General features: G+C 51.0%; 1 protein-coding gene across 7 annotated transcripts in view; it reads right to left on the reverse strand.

The window, feature by feature from the left end:
• The window catches only part of ZNF71 (zinc finger protein 71), a 38,016-nt gene that overhangs the window by 9,170 nt on the left and 7,192 nt on the right, over window positions 1–21,654 (reverse strand). Inside the window, exons 2-3 of one of the 7 annotated variants that reach the window (XM_018063462.1) lie at window positions 10,144–10,390; window positions 2,430–3,847 (exon numbers count right to left, since the gene is read on the reverse strand). In XM_018063462.1, the coding sequence (XP_017918951.1) occupies window positions 2,460–3,725 (1,266 nt within the window). In that variant the 5' untranslated portion in view covers window positions 3,726–3,847; window positions 10,144–10,390 and the 3' untranslated portion in view covers window positions 2,430–2,459. Of the gene's footprint in view, window positions 1–1,078; window positions 3,848–7,563; window positions 9,210–10,139; window positions 10,391–21,654 lie in introns of those variants that run through there. The other 6 variants (XM_018063464.1, XM_018063463.1, XM_018063461.1 and 3 more) reach the window with 6 other exon arrangements.

Raw genomic sequence — 21,654 nt, forward strand, 5'->3', positions numbered from 1 at the left:
GCCTGTGTCCGCCCGGGGCCCACACTTGCCCTGGGGGTCAAGTCACTCTCCTGGCCACACACCACCCCACACCACCCCCCAGCCCTGAGCAGGAAACCTGGTCACGTGACATCTGGTCTTGCTGATGGAGACCAAAGTCAGAGCAAAGAGATGTGACCTGGAGCCTCTTGGGCTCCACCCCCATCCCGGGGTCAAGAGAGCCCGGAGGAGACAGGACTGAGGGCCCTCCCGGTGACCGCAGCAGTGAGCGGGCTTTCCAAAGAAAATGTCAGAACAGACATTTGTGGTGCAGCGGAACCCCACAGTCATGGCAAAAGCCAGAGGGGCCATCCGACTTCAAACGTTAGCCTCCAGCAGCGTGATGGCCTTGGGGCTGGCTTCCACAAGCCGCCCGCTTCTCCCTGACCGGGACGTGGGTGCAACAGACCCCGGTGGTTTCAGGCTGATCTGGGCAGTCACTCCTACTTATTCCCCTTCCCCAGCTACTATTTTGGGGATGAGGGCGAGACTACATGTCGTTCCTCTCCTCAGAATAATCAGTTCCTGGTGAGTACAACTGAAAGGAACTTAAGTGTTGTTGTTTTGCCAATGACTGGAAGAGGCCTGTCTCCAGCTGGATGTTTCTGAGGAAATGTGTCAAGAGGAGCTGCTGGAAACCACACGAAGCCGTGAGGGAAGCCAGTCTGAGGAGGAGGCCAGTGGGCGAAGTGAGTCAGGGCACCTGGACCAAGCCCACCCTGATGCCCACACCCTGCCAGACCTTCAAAACCTATTCATGTTTATACATGGCTGAGCGGCTGCTCTTTTGACCTGCAACACGAAGTGCACTTACTGATATGTAAAAAGTGGAAGTGAAAGTTCCTTAGTCATGTCCGACTCTTTGCGACCCTGTGGACATACAGTCCATGGAATTCCCTAAGCTAGAATTCCGGAGTGGGTAGCCTTTCCCCTCTCCAGGGGATCTTCCCAACCCAGGGATCGAACACAGAGGTCTTCCGCATTGCAGGCGGATTCTTCACCAGCTGAGCCACAAGGGAAGCCCAAGAATACTGGAGTGGGTAGCCTATCCCTTCTCCAGCGGATCTAAGTGGTTGCTTAGAATGAATTATTTATTCTTCATGAACACTGGTGTCAGGAAGTGTGGGACATTCAGACACACCAGGATATTTGTGACCAGTAGCACTGAGTATTAAAATAACAAAAGTGGTGGAAAAGGCCCTGGTGTTCCCTGGAGGTCTAGTGGTTAGGGCTCTGGGTTTTCACTGCCTTAACCTGGGTTCGGTCTTTGCTTGGGGAACTGAGATCCTGCAAGCCTGCAGCAAAACCAACCAACCAAACAAATAAACAACCCCAAACCAACCAACCAAACAAAACAGGCCCCAGAAAGAGGGGACTCGGGGAACTCTGTGTACACAAAGCTTCAGGTCAAGCTGAGGACATTCCTTCAAGTTTAACTGCAAAAACAACTATGAAAAGAGACTCCAGCGCGCAAGCTTGTTAACTCCAGTATTTAACCCTGAGTATTAGGCCTGCTGCTGCTCGCTCCCCCACCTTCTCCCACAAGCACTGAAACCGACTTTGACGGAACACACGGTCCCTGTTCCTTTCTCGTCTGATGACTTTAAAATGACGTTGGACTTCCTTCGTGAAGTTTTATTAAAAAAAATTTGAACAGACCACCATGAGAAACTTTGGCATCTGAAGCAATTACTGTTGTTGCTACCTCGAAAAAAAAATTTCCCCCCTCACGAATAACTTGCCAACTTCTACCGCTTATTAGCTTGGGGTGGGGTGAGCTCTTCCAGAACGGTTTAGCGAGACTGCAGCGGGGCTGGGATGTGGAAAGAGGAACGGTCCCCCTCTAGATCTTAGGGAGCTCACAGACAGTGACCACCTTGTTAGGACTAGACCACGGGTGTGTGTGCCAAGAGGAGACATGTCCCCACGCTCTCATCCAGACACCTCCTCCACGCCCCTACCCAAGGAAGACCGGAGGCTGGAAACGCTCCAGCCCAGCGCTTATCTACTGAGAGCTCGGATCGGAACTCTGGCCCCCTGGGTTCCTGGTGCTCCCCTGGGTTTCCAGCCACATTCAGCTTCGCAGCGTTCCCAGTACACTGGGCACGGAGGAGCTTGCCTTCTGGTCCGGAGGTGAGGACGCAGGGCCAAGGAGCGTGCGTAAAGTGGGAGCCGGTCCTGGACCCCCACATTCTAAGATTTTGTGGGGCTGTGCCACCCTGGGCCCCCAAGTCATAGCGCCCCCCACTTACAGCCGAGGTAAGGGCCCGCCCACTTGGTGGAGGTTCACGCTAAGGACCCCACTCACCTGGCGGAGACTCCGAGGTTAGGGCCACGCCCACCTGGTGGAGACTCCGCGCAGAGGACCCCACCCATCTGGGGGGAGACTCCAAGCCTAGGACCCCGTTCACCTGGTGCAGACTGGGGGGCGCCCAGCCTCCCTAGACGTGGACCCTCAGGTGCCGCGTGAGGTTGGTGCTCCGGCTGAAGGTCTTCCCGCACTCGCCGCACGCGTAGGGCTTCTCCCCGGTGTGGATCCTCTGGTGCACGGTGAGCGAGGAGCTCTTGATGAAGGCCTTGCCGCACTGCGCGCATCGGTAGGGCTTCTCGCCCGTGTGGATGCGCTGGTGCTCGATGAGGTAGGCGCTCTGGCCGAAGGCCTTCCCGCACTCGCCGCAGGCGTAGGGCTTCTCGCCGGTGTGGCCCGCCTGGTGCACCACCAGCGACGAGCGGCCCGTGAAGTGCTTCTTGCAGACGGGGCAGGCGTAGGGCTTCTCGCCCGTGTGCAGGCGCTGGTGCTGCGTCAGGGCCGAGTTCTTGCTGGCCTTGCCACAGCGGCCGCACTCGAAGGGCTTCAAGCCGATGTGCAGCCGCTGGTGCTGGATCAGGTAGGAGCTCTGGCTGAAGGCCTTGCCGCACTCGCCGCACGCGTACGGCTTCTCGCCCGTGTGGTTGCGCCGGTGCAGCGTCAGCGACAAGCTCTTGTTGAAGGCGCGGCCGCAGTCCCCGCAGGCGTAGGGCTTCTCGCCCGTGTGCGTGCGCCGGTGCTCCGTGAGGTGCATGCGCTGGCTGAAGGCGCGGCCGCAGTCCCCGCACGCGTACAGCTTCTCGCCCGTGTGCGTGCGCCGGTGCACCAGCAAGTGCATGCTCTGGCTGAAGGCCTTGCCGCAGTCCCCGCACGCGAACGGCTTCTCGCCCGTGTGCACCCGCTCGTGCTGGGCGAGGGACGAGGTCTTCCGGAAGGCCTTGCCGCAAGCGCCGCACGCGTAGGGCTTCTCACCGGTGTGCGTGCGCTGGTGCACCGTCAGGTTCATGCGCTGGCTGAAGGCCTTGCCGCAGTCCCCGCAGGCGTACGGCTTCTCGCCCGTGTGCACGCGCAGGTGGACGGTCAGCGACGAGCGCTCCAGGAACTGCTTCCCGCACGCGTCGCACCGGAAGGGCTTCTCGCCGGTGTGGATGGGCTGGTGCTTCGTCAGCGACGAGCTGCGGCCGAAGGCCTTGCCGCACTCGCTGCAGCCGTACGCGCTCTTCTCCGCGTCCGGCCTGGAGGGATTCCCGAGCTCCGAGTGACCTGCGAGGCCCTTTCCCCGCATGGCCGACCCGGGGGGCGCTGGGGGGCACTCGGGGGCCGACTCCCGGGAGGTTCCCCGCCGTCCCTGACGGCTCCGAGCGCTCCCCCGCGCCGTGTCCATGCGGTCACCCTGCATGCGCGCTCCGCCCAGGGCGGCACCCCCGGCCCCGTGCCTCACGGGCCCTTCTGCGGATGGTCCGTCTTCCGAAATCTCCTCCTTCGGGCCCGCTTCTTTCACTGCGGGCCAAGTGTCCACGTCTTGATGGGGAGAAGGAAGAGGAAGAAACACGCGGGGTTAGTACTGGAAGGAAGGGATTTCCCAAACCCGGGGATAGATAAACCGCGGGGCACAGACGGAGACTCTAAAAGCATAGAAATACGCTGGCGGGACACGCGGCTCGAGCGGGCAGAATCGACCGAGGACGGGAGCTGACAAGGGGTGTTCCTTTGGGAGCTCGAAGGAGGGCACGGGGCGGGCCAGAAGGCTCGCAAGTAACCCGAGTAAGGGGTTACTGCAAGGTCCATCCTTAACATCCCCTACCTTAGGCTTCTGGGAGTATCAGCTTTTATTAGAAAGGATACCAATACAGCTGCGGTTGGTGGCGTGTGAAGGTTACCCCGTCTTCCAGCTCCATCCCTCCCCACCGCGCCCCGGCGTGGCGGCGGCGGGGGGGGGGGGCTCACTCCCATCCTCAGATGCCCAGTTCTGGGGCACAGGTACCCCTGTGGTCTGGCTCCAGACCTCTTCTTTTCACACATCCATCCTTCCTTGCAAATCACGGCCAAGGCGAGTCTCCAACCCCCTCCTACAGGTATCCTGTTCATTTCTATTTCCAGTCTGAGTTCCGTTAGTGGGAACTCTGTATCCTAGAAGTAATGGCCCCCCATTCCTGACATTTAAAAACTGAGATCTTATGCAACGTCATGAAAAGTGTGAGGATACAGTCACTAAAAGCCCTTATTTCTATGAGGCAATAAAAAGCATATAAATCCCCACCTGGCCTCACCAGTACTGGAATTTTAGAACCCCTCGGCTAAGTGAGGCGAGACCTTCATGGTCTGGACTTCAGTAGCTTCTTCTTTTTAAAAAATGTACTTATTTTTAATTGGAGGATAACTGCTTTACAATATTGTGTTGGTTCAGTATCTTCTGTATGCTGATGCCTCTCAAGGCTACCCTCCCCCTCAAACTCTTTAGAGTCCCTTGGACTTCAACGAGATCAACCCAGTCAATCCTAATGGGAATCAATCCGTGAATATTCATTGGAAGGACTGAAGAAAAGTTATGACCAACCTAGACAGCATATTCAAACGCAGAGACATTACTTTGCCGACTAAGGTTCGTCTAGTCAAGGCTATGGTTTTTCCTGTGGTCATGTATGGATGTGCGAGTTGGACTGTGAAGAAGGCTGAGCACCAAAGAATTGATGCTTTTGAACTGTGGTGTTGGAGAAGACTCTTGAGAGTCCCTTGGACTGCAAGGAGATCCAACCAGTCCATTCTGAAGGAGATCAGCCCTGGGATTTCTTTGGAAGGACTGATGGTAAAGCTGAAACTCTAGTACTTTGGCCACCTCATGTGAAGAGTTGACTCATTGGAAAAGACTCTGATGCTGGGACGGATTGGGGGCAGAAGGAGAAGAGGACGACAGAGGATGAGATGGCTGGATGGCATCACTGACTCCATGGACATGAGCCTGGGTGAACTCTGGGAGTTGGTGATGGACAGGGAGGCCTGGCATGCTGCGATTCATGGGGTCGCAAAGAGTCAGACACGACTGAGCAACTGAACTGATGCTGAAACTGAAGCTCTAATACTTTGGCCACCTAATGTGAAAAGCCAAATCACTGGAAAAGACCCTGATGCTGGTAAAGATTGGGGGCAGGAAGAGAAGGGGATGACAGAGGATGAGATCGTTGGATGGCATCACCGACTCGATGGACATGAGTTTGAGCAAACTCCGAGAGACAGTGAAAGACACAGAAGCCTGGTGTCCTGTGGTCCATGGGGTTGCAAAGAGCCAAATACAATGTAGCAAGTAAACAACAACAAGGGACACTGTTCCACATCACTGCCTACAGAGTGCTCATCTTTGAAATCATGGTTTCTATCATATGGCTACACCTTGATAGGTTAGTCAGTCTTGTATAGGTGGGCATTTAGGTCATTTCTTTCCCTCCTCCCCCATGGAAAACTTTGCACACTCAGAGAAAGATTTCTTAAAGGATAGATCTCTAAAAATGGAATAGTTGAAAATTTGGCTGATAATGCCAAGCTGTCCTCCAAGAGTTGTCCCAACATTATACCCCTAAAAGGACAGAGTCCCTTTCTGATAACTTCATAATTCAGGCTATTGTTCTTTACCATCTCTGTGTACCTCATGAGCAAAAATTATTTCTTTGCCTCAGTTTATATGAATAGTTCTTTGACTACTAGTAAGGTTTAAAGAGGCTTGCCCGATGGCTCAGCAGGTAAACAATCCACCGGCAATGCAGAAGACACATGATACATGGGTTCGATAACTGGGTTGGGAAGATCACCTGGAGAAGGAAATGGCAACCACTCCAGTATTCTTGTCTGAAAAATTCCATGGACAGAGGAGCCTGGTGGGCTACAGTCCATGGAATCACAAAGAGTCAGACATGACTGAGCAACTAAGCACAAGGTTTAAAAATCTTTTATAAAGTGTGATCCCATGTATTTCCACATCTATGAATTGCATTCGGCCTTTTTTGTATTTATTCTTAGGAGCTCTTTATATAATTATAATCCTCTCAAGGTTAGGGTTTCTCTGGTGACTCAGACAGTCAAGAATCTCCTAGCAATATGGGAGACCTGGGTTCGATCCCTGGGTCGAGAACCCCTGGAGAAGGGAATGGAAACCCACTCCAGTATTCTTGCCTGGAGAATTACACGGATAGAGGAACCTGGCAGGCTACAAAGTCGGACATGATTGAGCTACTATCACCTTCACTTTGAGCTTCCCTGGTGGCTCAGATGATAAAGAATCCGCCTGCAATGTGGGAAGACCTGGGTTCAATCCCTGGGTTGGGAATATCCCCTGGAGAAAGGATAGGCAACCCATTCCAGTATTCTTGCCTGGAGAATCCCATGGTCAGAGGAGCCTGGTGGGCTACAGCCCATGTGGTCAGAGAGAGTCGGACGTGACTGAGTGACGAACACTCTCACTTTCAATCCTTTGACGGCTATCCATGTGGTGAATATTATTCCCCATTTCACCATCTGTCAACTTTAGTTTTAGCTTCGAGCAGAGTGATTTCTGTGTCATCACACCTGTCCACCTTTTGTCTTTGTAGTCCTCACGTGACAGGCTGATGGCAGGTAACTCAGCGAAGCGGCCCCTCACCCAGCGAGGCCAGGCTCTGGAGGTTCTCCAGCATCACGTCCCTTCCGGGCAGGCTCCAGCTGGTGCCACTCCTCCTGGGTGAGGCCCACAGTCACATCCCTGAATATCACCAACTCATGCAAGAAGAAACCCGCAACCACTCGCCACAGGGCCCTCCTTACAGAGGTCTGGAGGAATGGATGGAAAAGCCGGGAGGGTTTAGGAAAGGCACACAGGAATATCTGAAGTCATTTCAACAAGGACCTGCCCCTCCGTTTTCTCCATGCCTCATTATCTGGGGATGGCCCTCTCGCAGAGAAATAAAACAAATGTGAGGCTGTTTAGAGCAGAAAGGCACAGACTTGAGTGACAGAGAAGGAATCAAAGGCAAAATGATCATAACCCAGTGAATCAACATATTCATTGTTGTGTGTGTGCTGGTCACTCAGTCGTGTCCGACTCTTTGCGACCCCAAGGGCTGTAACCCGCCAGGCTCCTCTGTCCATGGAATTCTCCAGGCAAGAATACTGGAGTGGGTAGCCATTCCCTTCTCCCGGAGATCTTCCCAACCCGGGGATCGAACCCAGGTCTCCAGCATTGCAGGCAGAGTCTTTACCATCTGGGTCACCAGGGAAGCCCCAGCCAAGGCGGAAAGCTGGACGGAATCCAGTCATTCTTCAAGGATGCCTGGGCCTCTACCAAGCTGTAGGCACTGAGTGAGGTGCTGGGAGACAGACATGGGAGCTTTAAGAACCAGTTCTTCACAGGAGCGGCAGGTGAGAACACCGGTAAGTGACTCACAATCTGGTCAATACTGTCATGAAGGTACCACAAAATTCTCCACGTTTCTGAGCAATGGCAGCTTCAGGGGGCATCTGGGAAGACTTTGGAAAGGTGGCACTGAGTGTAGTCTGTGGGGGAGGCTCAGCGGTCAGGGCCTTGGGGGAGATTCTGGAGGGAGGAAGAGCTTGGGCCGGGACCTGAGGCTTGAAAGGCAGATTAGACCATTGAGGAATGGTGAGAAGTTCATGAGGTGGAAACCTAAGCGCCTTTATGACTGAGCTGACAGCCCTGGGGATGAAATGAACGTGGCTGAGCAGGGTAGATGATGACGTGATGCTGGTGGTGGTGGTGAGGATGGGAATGGTGGTGATGACGATGATGGTTGTGGTAATAATAATGGTAGTGATGATGCCACTGACGTCAATTGTAGGTCACGTCACACCTATCACTTCATAGGCAGTTGCTATGTGCCAGGTACTATTCTTCCCACCCATCTCCCTGTACCCACCAGGTACTATTCTAAGTGTTTGTTATAGGGTGAATTATGCTCCCTCCCCTCCAAATCCATGTGTTGAAGTCTACCCCCCCGCACCTGAGAATGGGACCTTCTTTGCAAACAGGGCCACTGGTTAAGATGAGGTCCTACTGGAGCAGGTGGGCCCTAATCTGACTGGTGCCTTTATCAAAAGGGGAAATGTGGGCACAGAGACACACCCACATGGAGAACACGGTGTGAAAACTGGGATTGTGGTGCCGTAGCCCAGGAACTACTGCAAGGTGGGAGAAAGGCCTAAAACAGACCCTCCTCCAGAGCCTTCTGCAGGCGCGTGGCCCCACCAACACCTCAATTTTATTTTATTCCCGTCTGTCCGTTTGGCTGCACCGGGTCTTCGCCGCAGCATGTGGGCTCTTCATCGTGGTGCACAAGCGTCTCTAGTTGTGGCGCCTGGGCTTAGTAGACCCGAGGCGTGTGGGATCCTAGTTCCCCAGCCAGGGATCACACCCGCATCCCCTGCATTGGAAGGTGGACTCTTAACCACTGGACCACCAGGAAAGTCCCCCAACACCTTGATTTTGGACTTCCAGCCTCCAGAACTGTGAGAAAACATTTGTTGTTGAAGCCTCCCTCTCCATGGTACTTTGCTATGGCAGCCGTAGCAAACCAATACATCTGCCCTGCTCATTACTATTTCCCCAGTGGCTGATACAACGTCTGGCATATAGCAGGCACTCAATTAATAGTTTTTTTTTTTTTAAGTCTGTATTTCTTTCTTTATTTGGCTGCGTGGGGTCTTAGTTGGGGCGTGTTGGGTCTTCAGTCTTTGTTGTGGCGTGTGACATCTTTAGTTGTGGCATGCAGACTCTTAGCTGAGGCATGCAGGCGCTAGTTCCCTGACCAGGGAATGGACCCAGGCCCCCTGCCTTGGGAATGCAGAGTCTTAGCCAGTGGGCCACCAGGGAAGCCCCTCAATGAACAGTTCTTGAATGGATCTATGGGTAAGGAAGCCATGAGGATTAAATGAGTTAATCCATGTTTGATGCCCAGCATACAGGAGGTGCTTAATTACCATCAGCTACTGTTACTGCCACCCACTGCACAGGTCCCTGGCTCTCCCAAGTGCTCTAAGCCCCCCACCCTGTGGACCCTGAGCTGACTTAACCTCCTGAGAGGAGGCCTCACCTCCTGGCCAGTCCTGTCATGGATCCATGTGCCCGCCCAGGGGCTCTGGGCTCATATGGGGCCCCTCGGCCTCGTGGGTCACTCCTACTGGATAAAGAAGCAGTACCAGGCAGTGGCTGAAAGTGTGGGCTAGGGAGCCTGGAAGCCTGCAGTGAAATCCTGGCTCTACGCCTCAATGGCGGTGCTTCCTTGGGCAACTGCCTTAACCTCTCCAAGCTTCATTTGCTCAATGGGCTTCATAAAAACCATGTCCGCCTCCGTAGTCGTCATGGGGTGGGAGGGGGAATGCGTACGTGGTTCCAGCACAGTATCTGGTGTGGCTGGAGGAGGTTCTCAGTGACTGCCAACGATTAGATTTTGTTAGTTTTGACATTTGATTTGTATATTTTATGTATGTATTAGTAGTCAGTTATTATTATTATGTGATATTATTATTTGATTCTTTGGCCCATATGTCCTTTGGCCAGTCCTGCTAATAATTCTTTTTTAAAAAACACTTTATGAGGTATGATTGACATAGAAAATCTGTACTTATTTAGTTAATACAACTTGATAAGTTTGGAAAAGGTACACCCATGGAACATCACCACCATTGAGGCCATAAGCTTATCCATCACCTCCAAGAGTTTCCTCCTGCCCCCTTTGTTTTTTAATTTACTTTAGTTTTTCAAATACAGTCATGTCTTCAGAGTCCTCCCTTAGGATGCCCCCTCAGCGAGCTCGCTCACTGCATAACGTACTTACGAGCAGCCTGCACGCTTTGTCTGGGCTGTGGGGCGGGGGTGGAGTCCACGGGATGCACGATGGGCAGTCCTGGAAGTCTCAGAGCCAACGCCTGACAGCAAAGGGGGCTGCAGGGCACACAGCAGGGGCCACTTTCCTCTGGCGGCTGAGGAGCCTTCCCTGGAAGTAAAGTTCAGCCCCAAAGGCGTCGAACCTGAGATGTCTGCATGTGCATGTCCAAGGCACTCATTCTAGTGCTTCCTCCTGTCTAACAGCACAAACCAAGTCACCACAAGGAAAACCTCCCCAAGTTCCAGAGGTGAAGACAGGCTCTATTTTTTAAGAAATCAGAATTACAGGAGATGTGATTAGGGAAAAAAGAACACTGTAAGAAAAAAGCCCCGCTATACTGAAACAAAAACAGTTGACAAGTCCTTCTAAATTATGTAGGTAAAAGGAGGAATCAAGACAATAATCACAGACAAGTGGAAAACGAAGACATCATGGTGCAGTTGCTTTGGAAAATACTCTGATAGCTCCTTAGACGGTTAAACAGAGTTACATTACAACCCAGCAATTCCACTCCTAAATATACACCCAAGAGAACTGAGAACATGTGTTCAAACTAATGTCTGAACTGCAGCATTCCTAATAACCAACAAGTGGAAACAACCCAAATGCCTATCGATAATGGATAAATAATACGTGGTCTAACCACACAGTGGAATATTATCCAGCCATTAAAAGGAATGAAGCACTGACATATATTGAAATGTGGATGAACTTCAGAGCAAATCCAGAGGCAAAAAGTAAATGACTGGCTGCCAGGGGCTGGTCAACGGAGGGGATGGGAGTGAGTGCCAACCGGGACACCTTTCCATTTGGGCTGATGAAAGTGTTCTAAAATTGACTGTGGTAATGGCTGCACAACTATGTGAATATACAATAAACCAAAGAATTGTACATTCTGTGGTATGCGGGGTGTATATTGATACAGGTGTATTAATAAGGCACAACACATCAGAACGTATAGGTAAGTGAACTGACACATTTAGACACTGAAATAAATTCCAGGTGGATTCAGAAGTTCAGTGTTAACATCAAAATGATAAACGGGGAAAAAAGAAACAAAATACAAGTGGTATGTGACCTGCATTGGTTGGAGAAACCCTTTCACAGCTTAAAAACAATGGAAGGCACCAGAGGAGGAGAGAGACTCAATTCTGAAAATCAGAAATGCTTTCGGGCACAAAAAATATAAAATAAGAAATGAAAAGCAAAGCTGGGAAGTATATTTGCCACAGATATTTTCACACACACTTCTTTAAAATCTTCAAGGATACTAGGATTCCTGGAGACCGGGAAAGCACAGGATAGATCATTTAACTCCCAACAGAAATGGCTAATAAACATTAAAAAAAAATCAAACCTCACTAATATACATATAATCTTACTCAGAAAACATCTTGTGACACCATTTCTCATCTATCATGCTCAAAGCTTATATCATTTGTCACTTAAATCCATTTATCCATACATCCATTAATCACTTATATGCAACCTGCAGTGGCTCTGTGCCTGCCAATGCAGAGAATGAGGGTTCAGTCCCTGGGTTGGGCAGCTCCCCTGGAGAAGGCAATGGCAACACACTCCAGTATTCTTGCCTGGAAAATTCCATGAACAGATGAGCCTGGTGGGCTGCAGTCCATGGGGCTGCAGAATCAGACACGGCTGAGCACGCATACACATGCACAATAGATACCCACCAGCCAGTAAAAACTGGAGATAAACGTCCAACAGTGGGGACGATTAGGTAAGCCAGGTAGAGCCCCAGGACAAGACTTCTATGGAGTCATTAAGACAGATTCTACCAAAGAGTTTTTAACAATGTAGAGAAACGTTCAGGAAGAAATCTTTGATGAAAAAGCAGGAAAAAAAAATTGCTCAGCTGGGATGACTCATGTTTTTGCGAAACAATATGTTTCCAGAGAGAGAAAGACACAGCATTCGAGGGTGGTTACCTCCTGGGATGAAATCCAGGGTAATTCTGATCCTGCCTGCTATACTCTTCTGGATTTTCTAAGTTTTTTTTTTTGGCTCCACCACATGGCGTGCAGGATCTTCCCCAACCAGGGATCGAACTCATGTGCCCTGCACTGGGAGCACAGAATTTTAACCACTGGACCACCGGGGAAGTCCTGGATTCTCCAAACTTTCTATGAGGATCACTTATTTCCTAACCTTTGGGGAGTTTTCTTTTATGATACATTACTTACAGCATTGAAAAATGATTTTTAAGAAGTCAAATCCACCAACACCAGATGGACCTGAGATGCACTGATTATGCACCCACACAAGTGATATCTGTAAAGTTTTCAAAGGCTGGGGAAATCATTACTGATTAAAGTAGGATGAAAACAACAAAACTCCAAGATAAAAATAGCAGAGCCAGTTCTGGGTCAATTTTAAAAACTAATCATCAGAGAAGACAATAAGTGATACACAAATAATCCACGTAGTTATCTCTGGGTTCAGGCACCTACAGGTTACTGGTTTTTCCCTATTTTCTATAAACAGTATTTACATATTTGTATATTGAGATATTTCTGGAATAAAGGCAAGTTTAGTGAAAAGTTCAATATACAGCCATATATGTGCCACCCATTAAAATATCAGGAAACCGTACACTGAGAGCGGGGACGCCCGCCTGTGTGCGGCACCCAGGGTGCCCTCCCTCCCCGGGGGGTGACTGCTGGCTGAAAGCTGTGGGTCTTGTCCCAGCGAGCCTTGTACACGTTTAAACCTTCCCTTTCCAGGCGCCCTCCTGCATCCCCTAAGGGCCCCCAGGGCAGAGCCAGTCACTCCCCAGCTGTCCCGACCTCCTTGGTTGACCAAAGCCAGTGTCAAGGGCAGGCAAGAGGCTTCGGGGTTTGAAGGGGGCAGAGTGGACGGAAGCATCACTCCTGAGCACCAGGTGGGCAGAGCCCCCAGGAGGTAGGGACACAGGCCCTGGGCAGGCCTGGGGGTCAGAGGGTCATCCCTGGGCAGAAGCCCAAACCTGTGGGCTGAGCCTCTGGAGAGGAGAGGCAGGCAGCAGGACTCACCAGGGCCTCATCAGTCAGCAGCTGGGTGGCCACCCCTCCACTGCCCACAGTGACCGAACGGCAGGCTGTGGTCTGTGTTATACACCGAGCCCGTATCTCCTAACCGACCGAGAACAAGTCCACCACAGTAATGCAAGGGCAAGAAGGGAGTTTATTTCTAGCGCGCTAGGGCCCAAGTCTCATCCGGCACAGTGGAATCCGACAAGAGCCCCAAACAAAGGGGTATGGCGGCTTATATATAGGCAGCTCTTTGTCTCAGTTACAGGAGTAGCTGGCGTTACATGATTGGCCAGGCAGGATGAGCGCATGTCCTGTCTCTTTCTGGTTCGTGTGTACGGGAAGTCTTCCTAATTTGGTCAAGGAATGTTCTGTTAAGGAAACATAACTCAGGTCCTGGGCTTAGTGTACCTCGCTGAGCTTGTCATAGCCAGGGTTTGGCCCCTAACATTCCCCCCTGTCCTTAGATCATATAGAGGAATCTTCCTCTTGGTTTTGAGACACAGTTTGATATTGTTGCCGAAGCACCAACAGCTGTACTGTGTTTATACATTCTTTTACAAAAGCTATAAGTCTATTGATAACACAGGAACCAAAAGCAAGCATCAGCAGAAGCACTAGCAGGGGCCCCAGCAACGTGGAGATTAGAGTGGCCAACCAAGGGGACCGCTGAAACCAGGACTCGAACCACCCCTGTTGGGCCTCACGTTCCCGCCTGCGTTGGGCTAGTCCCTCTCTCACTTTGGCCATAGATTCTCTGACTATTCCTGTGTGATCGGCATAGAAACAACACTCTTCTCCTAGGGCTGCACAGAGTCCCCCTTGTTGTAGAAAAAGCAGATCTAATCCTCTTCTATTTTGCAGAACTACTTCAGATAGGGAAGTCAAAGACGATTCCAAGTGACTAATAGATTGCTCTATACGGGTGATGTCTTCATCTATGGCCGCTCTCAGGGAGTTGAATCCCTGGCTTTGCAGGGACAAGGCTGTTATTCCTGTTCTGGCCCTGGCTATTCTAAGACCGAACATAGTTGCTATGGTTATGGCAGTAATAGGCTCTCTCTTAACTCTGTAAGTTCTTTCCTGAGGACTTAAGGTCAGCCTTTGGGCCCAGTAATCATATATTGTTTCTTCTGGCCGGTACAGAATTTTTGGCACGACCGCTACCATGACACAGAATTCTTCTTTGGGGTCAAAGATTGAGCTGTGTAAGCATGGAGTCAGCCCCGTGTGTGAACAGACCCACCATCCTCCCATCCGTGGTATTAACCACCTGGCTACGGGCAAGTCCGTAGGCTCAACGACATGCGCACACAGTGGAGACCTCCCTGATAATATCTTGCCCATACATAACCCTTTTCCCCACACCTCTCTCATTGTCAGGCCTACTTTTCAGTCTCCCCATCGACACTGGGGAAGGTCAGTGCCGTTGGCCAGGTCGTAAGAGGCGTTGAGGCCTACTGCCTCGTAATAAGGGGGAATTAAGTTGTAACATAACCAACAGGATTTAGTTGCCTCAGGATGGGTCTGATTTAAGGTAGCATAAGCTGCCTTTACCAATTTCCACAGTGGATCTGTATGTCCGAGTTTAACAAGGGGGCCCACCTCTGGGTCTTTTGTTGGTCTCTGTGATGTAGGTAGGAAGGTTGTTGGGAAGGGAGTTACGTGGACCTATTCAACGGGGTTTGGACCGATACTATACATTTGTACCGGTTCTAAAACTTGACTCACAACAATGATCCCATTATAAGTAGTCAGGTCATTTCTGGTCTGAAGCCCCCATGATATCCCGTTGACCCAGGCCTTCTCTTTTTTTGCTTTGTCAATGTTAAACCTTATCTTTACCTGGGCAAAGTTATGATCCTTTTCCCAATCAGAGTACGGAGGTATGGGTCCGGCAAACGAGAAGTTAAGCAAGTCCCGATTTCCTACATCCCACCATCTATACCCTGGGGCCTCCGACCCATCATTGGAAGTTACGCAGTCCCAAGATTTACAATAAGAGTCCTGTATACCCCCACAGATCTTCCAGTTGTGCCTGGGTGCACCTGGACATGCCCAGAATGCATGATTCCGGAGGTAGCCCCTCTTCCAAGGTACATTTACCACCGGCTTAAGGTCAAAGTATAAGTCTGGCCACCAAGTATTTGGTGGATGTATTGTGGTGGTTGAGTTAAGCATCTCACGTGCTAGTCCATTTTGCAGTTTCCAGGTGATTTTGACGGGTTGGTGCAGGTTCACGCTGGCAGCTTTGGAGCAGAGTAACATGGTCATCCATAAGATGGTCCAGACGATTTGTCTTGGTCCTGTCAGCGACGGAGCTTCAGCTTCAGGGGGTTGGACGGGTGTAGAGATGCTTCCCATTCTTTCTTGGCGTTTTCTTGTTCTGCTGAGGTGGCTTGGCATACGTGGTTGCAATGCACCCAAGGCCCGATACCGTCGACCTTTAGGGCAGTTGGGGTGGTAAGAAGAACAACATAAGGACCCTTCCATCTGGGTTCTAGTGCCTTGGTTTGGTGCCTTCTGACCCATACCCAATCTCCTGGGCCAATGTTGTGTGAGGGGACAGTTCCCTTATTCTGACCTACATGTAGTTTCCAGACACGAGAGTGCACCTTACTTAAGGCCATCAAGGCCTCTTGGAATTGTCCCAACGTGGGAGGCAGTAGTTTTTTTCCTTCAAAGATTGGACATATAGGGGGAGGTCTCCCATACAGAATTTCAAATGGGGTCAGATTAAGTTGATAAGGAGTATTACGCGCACGGAAGAGGGCGAAGGGAAGGAGGGTCACCCAGTCCCCGCCAGTCTCTATAGCCAATTTAGTTAAAGTTTCTTTTAGGGTCCGATTCATTCTTTCAACTTGCCCTGAGCTCTGTGGACTGTATTCACAATGTAACTTCCATTTGGTCCCCAGGGCTAGGGCAAGGCTCTGAACTATTTGACTCACGAAAGCAGGTCCATTATCAGAGCCGATGGTCACCGGCAGGCCGAACCTGGGAACTATTTCTTCTAAAATATTTTTCGCCACCATCATCGCGGTTTCTCCCTTTGTAGGAAAAGCCTCCACCCACCCTGAGAAGGTATCTACCAAGACTAACAAGTACCGGTAACCACACTTGCCTGGCCTTACCTCGGTGAAATCTATTTCCCAGTGTTGCCCTGGTCCTTCTCCCCGATACCTCAGTCCTGCGTGTTGTCCTTTCCCTGGTCTCATTTGTTGGCATGCCTTACAAGCATGGACTATGTTCCTCACAGTTGTCTGGTGCCGGGGGAATCACAGGCGTGTAGTTTGAAAGAGCATCAGAGTCTTTTTTTCTCCCAGATGAGTAGTCAAGTGTAAATGTTCACATAGTTGCCGTCCCAACTGAGCAGGGAGTACCAAGTAGCCGTCTGAGTCTCGGTACCATCCATCTTTATCTTTTTGAAGGTTGATGTGTTCTTGGATCCAAGCAAGGTCTGTGGATGAATACTCAGGGGTTGGGGGCAGAGTTCCCATACCTGGAGGTGGAAGTCCGATCACCAACACAGGGGTATGAAATCTTTATCAGCTACTTTTCGAGCTGCCAGGTCTGCGGCACGATTCCCTCGTGCCGTGGGGCTGTCACCCTTCTGATGTCCAGGTACGTGTACTATTGACACAGCCCGAGGCATCTGTACAGCCTCCAAAAGTCTACGGATTTCAGGCAAATTTTTAATTTCTTTCCCTTCAGCTGTCAAAAACCCCCGTTCCCGACATATTGGGCCCTGGATGTGTACCGTGCCAAAGGCATAGTGACTGGCAGTGAAAATGGTTATTCTCCTTCCTTTGGCCCTCTCTAGTGCTTGAATCAGGGCAATTAATTCTGCCTTTTGTGCGGAGGTATCTGGGGGAAGGGCCTCAGCCCATATGGTCTGTCCAGAGTCATCTACTACTGCGGCTCCCGCCTGTCTCTGTCCATCTTTTACATAACTGCTTCCATCTGTAAACCATATTAGCTCACTGTTATCCAGTGGCATATCTGTTAAGTCTTTTCGTATTGCTGTTACCCCGGCCAGTATTTCATCACAGTCGAGGAGGGGGCTATCTCCCTCCGGATTGGGCAAAAGAGTAGCCGGATTTAGAGCACAGGGCGTTTGGAAATGTATCCGTGGGGTGTCAAGCAGCAAGGGCTGATAGTGCGTCAAGCGGGCATTAGAAATCCATTTACCTGGGGGTTGCTTTAAAACTCTCTCTATGGCATGAGGAGTGAAGACCAAGAGTCTCTGTCCGTAAGTCAGTTTATCAGCATCGTGGACTAAGAGCGCGGTGGCCGCGATGATACGGAGGCAAGGTGGCCATCCGGCTGCCACTGGGTCCAGTCTCTTGGAAAGGTAAGCTACAGGTCGCTTCCATGGTCCCCAGTTCTGTGTTAGTACCCCTTTTCCTATTCCCCGCTTTTCATCTACAAATAATTGGAAAGGCTTAGATGGATCAGGGAGGGCAAGGGCAGGAGCCTCTAGCAAGGCTCGCCTGAGCTCTTGGAAGGCCTTCTTCATTGGCTCAGTCCATTTCCAGTCCTTGTTTTCTTTGCTCCCTTCATATAGGGGCCTAGCCTTTTCCGCAAACCCCAAGACCGACAACCAGCAATATCCCACAGTTCCCAGAAATTCTCTCACTTGTCTAGGGTTAGCCGGCTCAGGGATCTGGAGGATGGTTTCTTTCATGGCCTGTGTTAGCCACCTCTGGCCCTGCTTTATCTTATAACCGAGGTATGTAACCTCTTGTTTGGCGATCTGGGCCTTTTTGGCACTGGCCCTGTAACCCAAAGTCCCCAAGGTTTGGAGAAGGTCACCTGTTGCCTCTTGGCAATTTTCCTCTGTAGCTGCTGCCAGCATGAAGTCATCGACATATTGTAATAAAACAATGGTAGGGTGCTCAACCCGATACTCACGGAGGTCTTCGTCCAGAGCCTCATTAAATAACGTGGGCAAATTTTTGAAGCCCTGTGGTAAGCGAGTCCATGTCAGCTGTACAGGGGTCTGGCCACCGTCTTCTTGCCATTTGAAGGCAAAGATCTCTTGGCTCGTGGGGGCAAGAGGCAAACTGAAAAAGGCATCTTTTAAATCTTAAACAGTGTACCAAATGTAGTTTGGAGGCAAGTTGCTTAGTAGTGTATAAGGGTTAGGAACCGTAGGATGAATATCATTCACCTGTTTGTTGACTTCTCGTAGCTCTTGAACTGGTCTAAAATCAGTCCCCCCAGACTTTTTTACAGGCAACAGAGGAGTGTTCCATGGGGACCGGCACCTTTTTAGGACCCCTGCTTTTATGAGGCGTTGTATATGAGGTGTAATTCCTTGTCGAGCCTCTTGACTCATGGGATACTGCCTTACCCTCACCGGGAAAGCATTGGCCTTTAGTTCCACAGTGATAGGGGGCCTCTGTTTGGCTAGTCCCATTCCTGCTGTTTTAGCCCAGGCCTGAGGGTATTTTTGAACCCATGGTTGTACTTTGGGGCTTATTGTCGCTGGGGCCTCTGGCAAATATAGTCTGTATTCATCTTTTAATGCCAGAGACAGAACTTGAAGAGGATGTCCAGTCCCATCTGAGACCGACACTTGTCCATTGTCGAAATGAATTTGGGCATTCACTTTAGACAGTAAATCTCTTCCTAGCAAGGGTGCTGGACATTCGGGTATCACCAGAAAAGAGTGGGTTACCTGGTGGGCCCCCAAGTTCATATGCCGTTTTGTGGTCCATCCATATCGTTTAGTCCCGGTTGCTCCCTATACCCAGCTACTTTTTTTAGACACAGGTCCATCTTTTTGGTTCAAGACTGAGTATTGGGCTCTGAGCTTCTGACAGGATCCGTTCACGTTCCTCTGTAGTAAAAAGCACCGGTAACAGTTGCTGACAATTATCCCAAGTGGGATTGAATGAAAAGGATAGACTCTAAAAGATCAATAAGACCCTGCGGTTTTTCAGAAAATGAGGGAGTCTGGGTTTTCCAATTGTAAAGATCACTAGTGGAGAAGGGCCAATACTGATATGTCCGCTCTCCACCCTCTCTGGCTGGCCCCGCCTGGACCGGAAACGCGTGAACGGTGGAGGAGGGAACTTCTGGGTCTTCTTCCTCCGCCAGGTTAGCCATTCCCCTTGTCCTTCCCTGAGTTCCCCGGGCGGGGCCTCCTTCTCGGGGAGGAGCCGAAGGCTCGGTTCCCCTCCGGGCTTTTCCCGATGAAACCTGTGGAACCTATGGAAGCAGGGGCAGATGTGGATTCGCATATGGGGGTGGGGACAACTCGGTCTCCAGGTCTATCGGATTAGGGTACAGAGAAGATTCCTGGAAGACCGGTTTCGGTCGATTCTCGTCCTTTTTTCCTTCCTTTTCTTCGGAAGCCTTCATGACTTAGCACCTGTGGGCTTGGTGAGGTTAGAGTTGGGGAAGAGGGACGGGGAGGTTTAGGAGGAGCGAGAACAAAGGGTTTAAGCCATTCCGGCGGATTTCTCACTAGATCCTGCCAGGCCAGAATGTAGGGAGTCTGGTCTGGGTGCCCAGCAGGACCAGGAGTGAGCACCCTCTCTTTAACTGCCTGGATAATTTGTGGATTGAAGGTTCCTTCTCGTGGCCACCCGACATCAAAGGTAGGCCACTCGGCGGAACAGAAAGTCACCAGTTGGCTCTTCTTCACTAGTAACGATAGATTCTGAGCTCTAGACTTGAAATCAGAGAAGTGGTCAGTCATCAGAGACAATGGAGTAGAAGCAGTTTGCCCCGTGGGTACAGAGAACACGAATAACAATGAGACTCACGACGACATGCCGGCACAGAGACACGGGAACGGCACAACAAACAGGTACCCAATCCCAGCATGCTTTGGTCCTCTTTACACCGCCAGAAACCCCTTCTCTACTTGCACGTGTCTTACCGTCAGGACGTCCTCAGTGCCAGCTGCCCTCCCGGTATGCCACCGGGGACTCGGCCTCACGCTGGACTTGCCTCTGCACCTATACCCAGATGCCTCCCCAGTACGATACTGGGCCCCGGACTTAGTCTGGGCCTTTACAGCGTTAACACTGGTGCTCAGAGCTCATACCTCCTAACGAGGTTACCCCCTTCTACCAGGAGAGTTGTTCTCCCTGGTTGGATGGAGATCCCAGACGAGCCCCCAAATGTTATACACCGAGCCCGTATCTCCTAACCGACCGAGAGAACAAGTCCACCACAGTAATGCAAAGGCAAGAAGGGAGTTTATTTCTAGCGCGCTAGGGCCCAAGTCTCATCCGGCACAGTGGAATCCGACAAGAGCCCCGAACAAAGGGGTATGGCGGCTTATATACAGGCAGCTCTTTGTCTCAGTTACAGGAGTAGCTGGCATTACATGATTGGCTAGGCAGGATGAGCGCATGTCCTGTCTCTTTCTGGTTTGTGTGTACAGGAAGTCTTCCTAATTTGGTCAAGGAATGTTCTGTTTGTTAGGGACCAAATGACGGGCTCTAGGACCTGAGTCATGTTTACCAGAAAGAGACAGGATATGAGCTCATCCTGCCTGGCCAATCATGTAAGGCCAGCTACTCCTGTAACTGAGACAAAGAACTGCCTGTATATAAGCCTCCATTCTCCTTTGTTCGGGGCTCTTGTCGGATTCCCTTGTGCGGGATGAGACTTGGGCCCTAGCGCGCCAGGAATAAACAAACTCCCTTCTTGCTTTTGCATTACTGTGGTGGACTTGCTCTCTCGGTCGGTTCGGAGATATGGGCTCGGTGCATAACATCTGGGGGCTCGTCTGGGATCTCCGTCCCGCCGGGGAGGACAACTCTCCTGGTAGAAGGGAGTAACCTCTTTAGGAGATAAGAGCTCTGAGCACCGGTGCTAACGTTGCAGAAGCCCAGATTAAGTCCAGGGCCCAGTATCATACTGGGGAGGCATCTGGGTGTAAAGTGCAGAGGCAAGTCCAGCATAAGGCCGGGGCCCGGTTTCGTGCTGGGGAGGTGGCTGGCTCTGGTTACTGGATTAAGTCCAGCATAAGGCCGGGGCCCGGTTTCGTACTGGGGAGGCGGCTGGCTCTGTGAACATCCTGCAGGTAAGACTGAGTGCATTGTCGGTGGCCACCTTGCGTTTGTTATCTGTTTGTCTATTTGTGGTGTCTGCGCTGCTCTTTGTGTGCTCTGTTGGCTCCCAGTGTCCTTTTCTGTGATCATGGGACAAACAACTTCTACTCCTTTATCTCTTATGATTAACCACTTCTCTGATTTCAAGTCTAGAGCACAGAATCTATCATTGCTGGTGAAGAAAAGCAAGTTAGTAACTTTTTGTTCTGCCGAGTGGCCTGCTTTTGATGTCAGCTGGCCACAAGAAGGCACCTTCAAGCGGTGCCTTGAAGGTACTATTCAAGCGGTCAGAGAGAAGGTGCTCGCCCCCTACCCTTCGGGGCACCCAGCCAGACCAAACTCCATACATTTTGGTCTGA

This window comes from Capra hircus, chromosome 18 (assembly GCF_001704415.2).
Source record: "Capra hircus breed San Clemente chromosome 18, ASM170441v1, whole genome shotgun sequence".
NCBI classification, from domain to species: Eukaryota; Metazoa; Chordata; class Mammalia; order Artiodactyla; family Bovidae; genus Capra; species Capra hircus.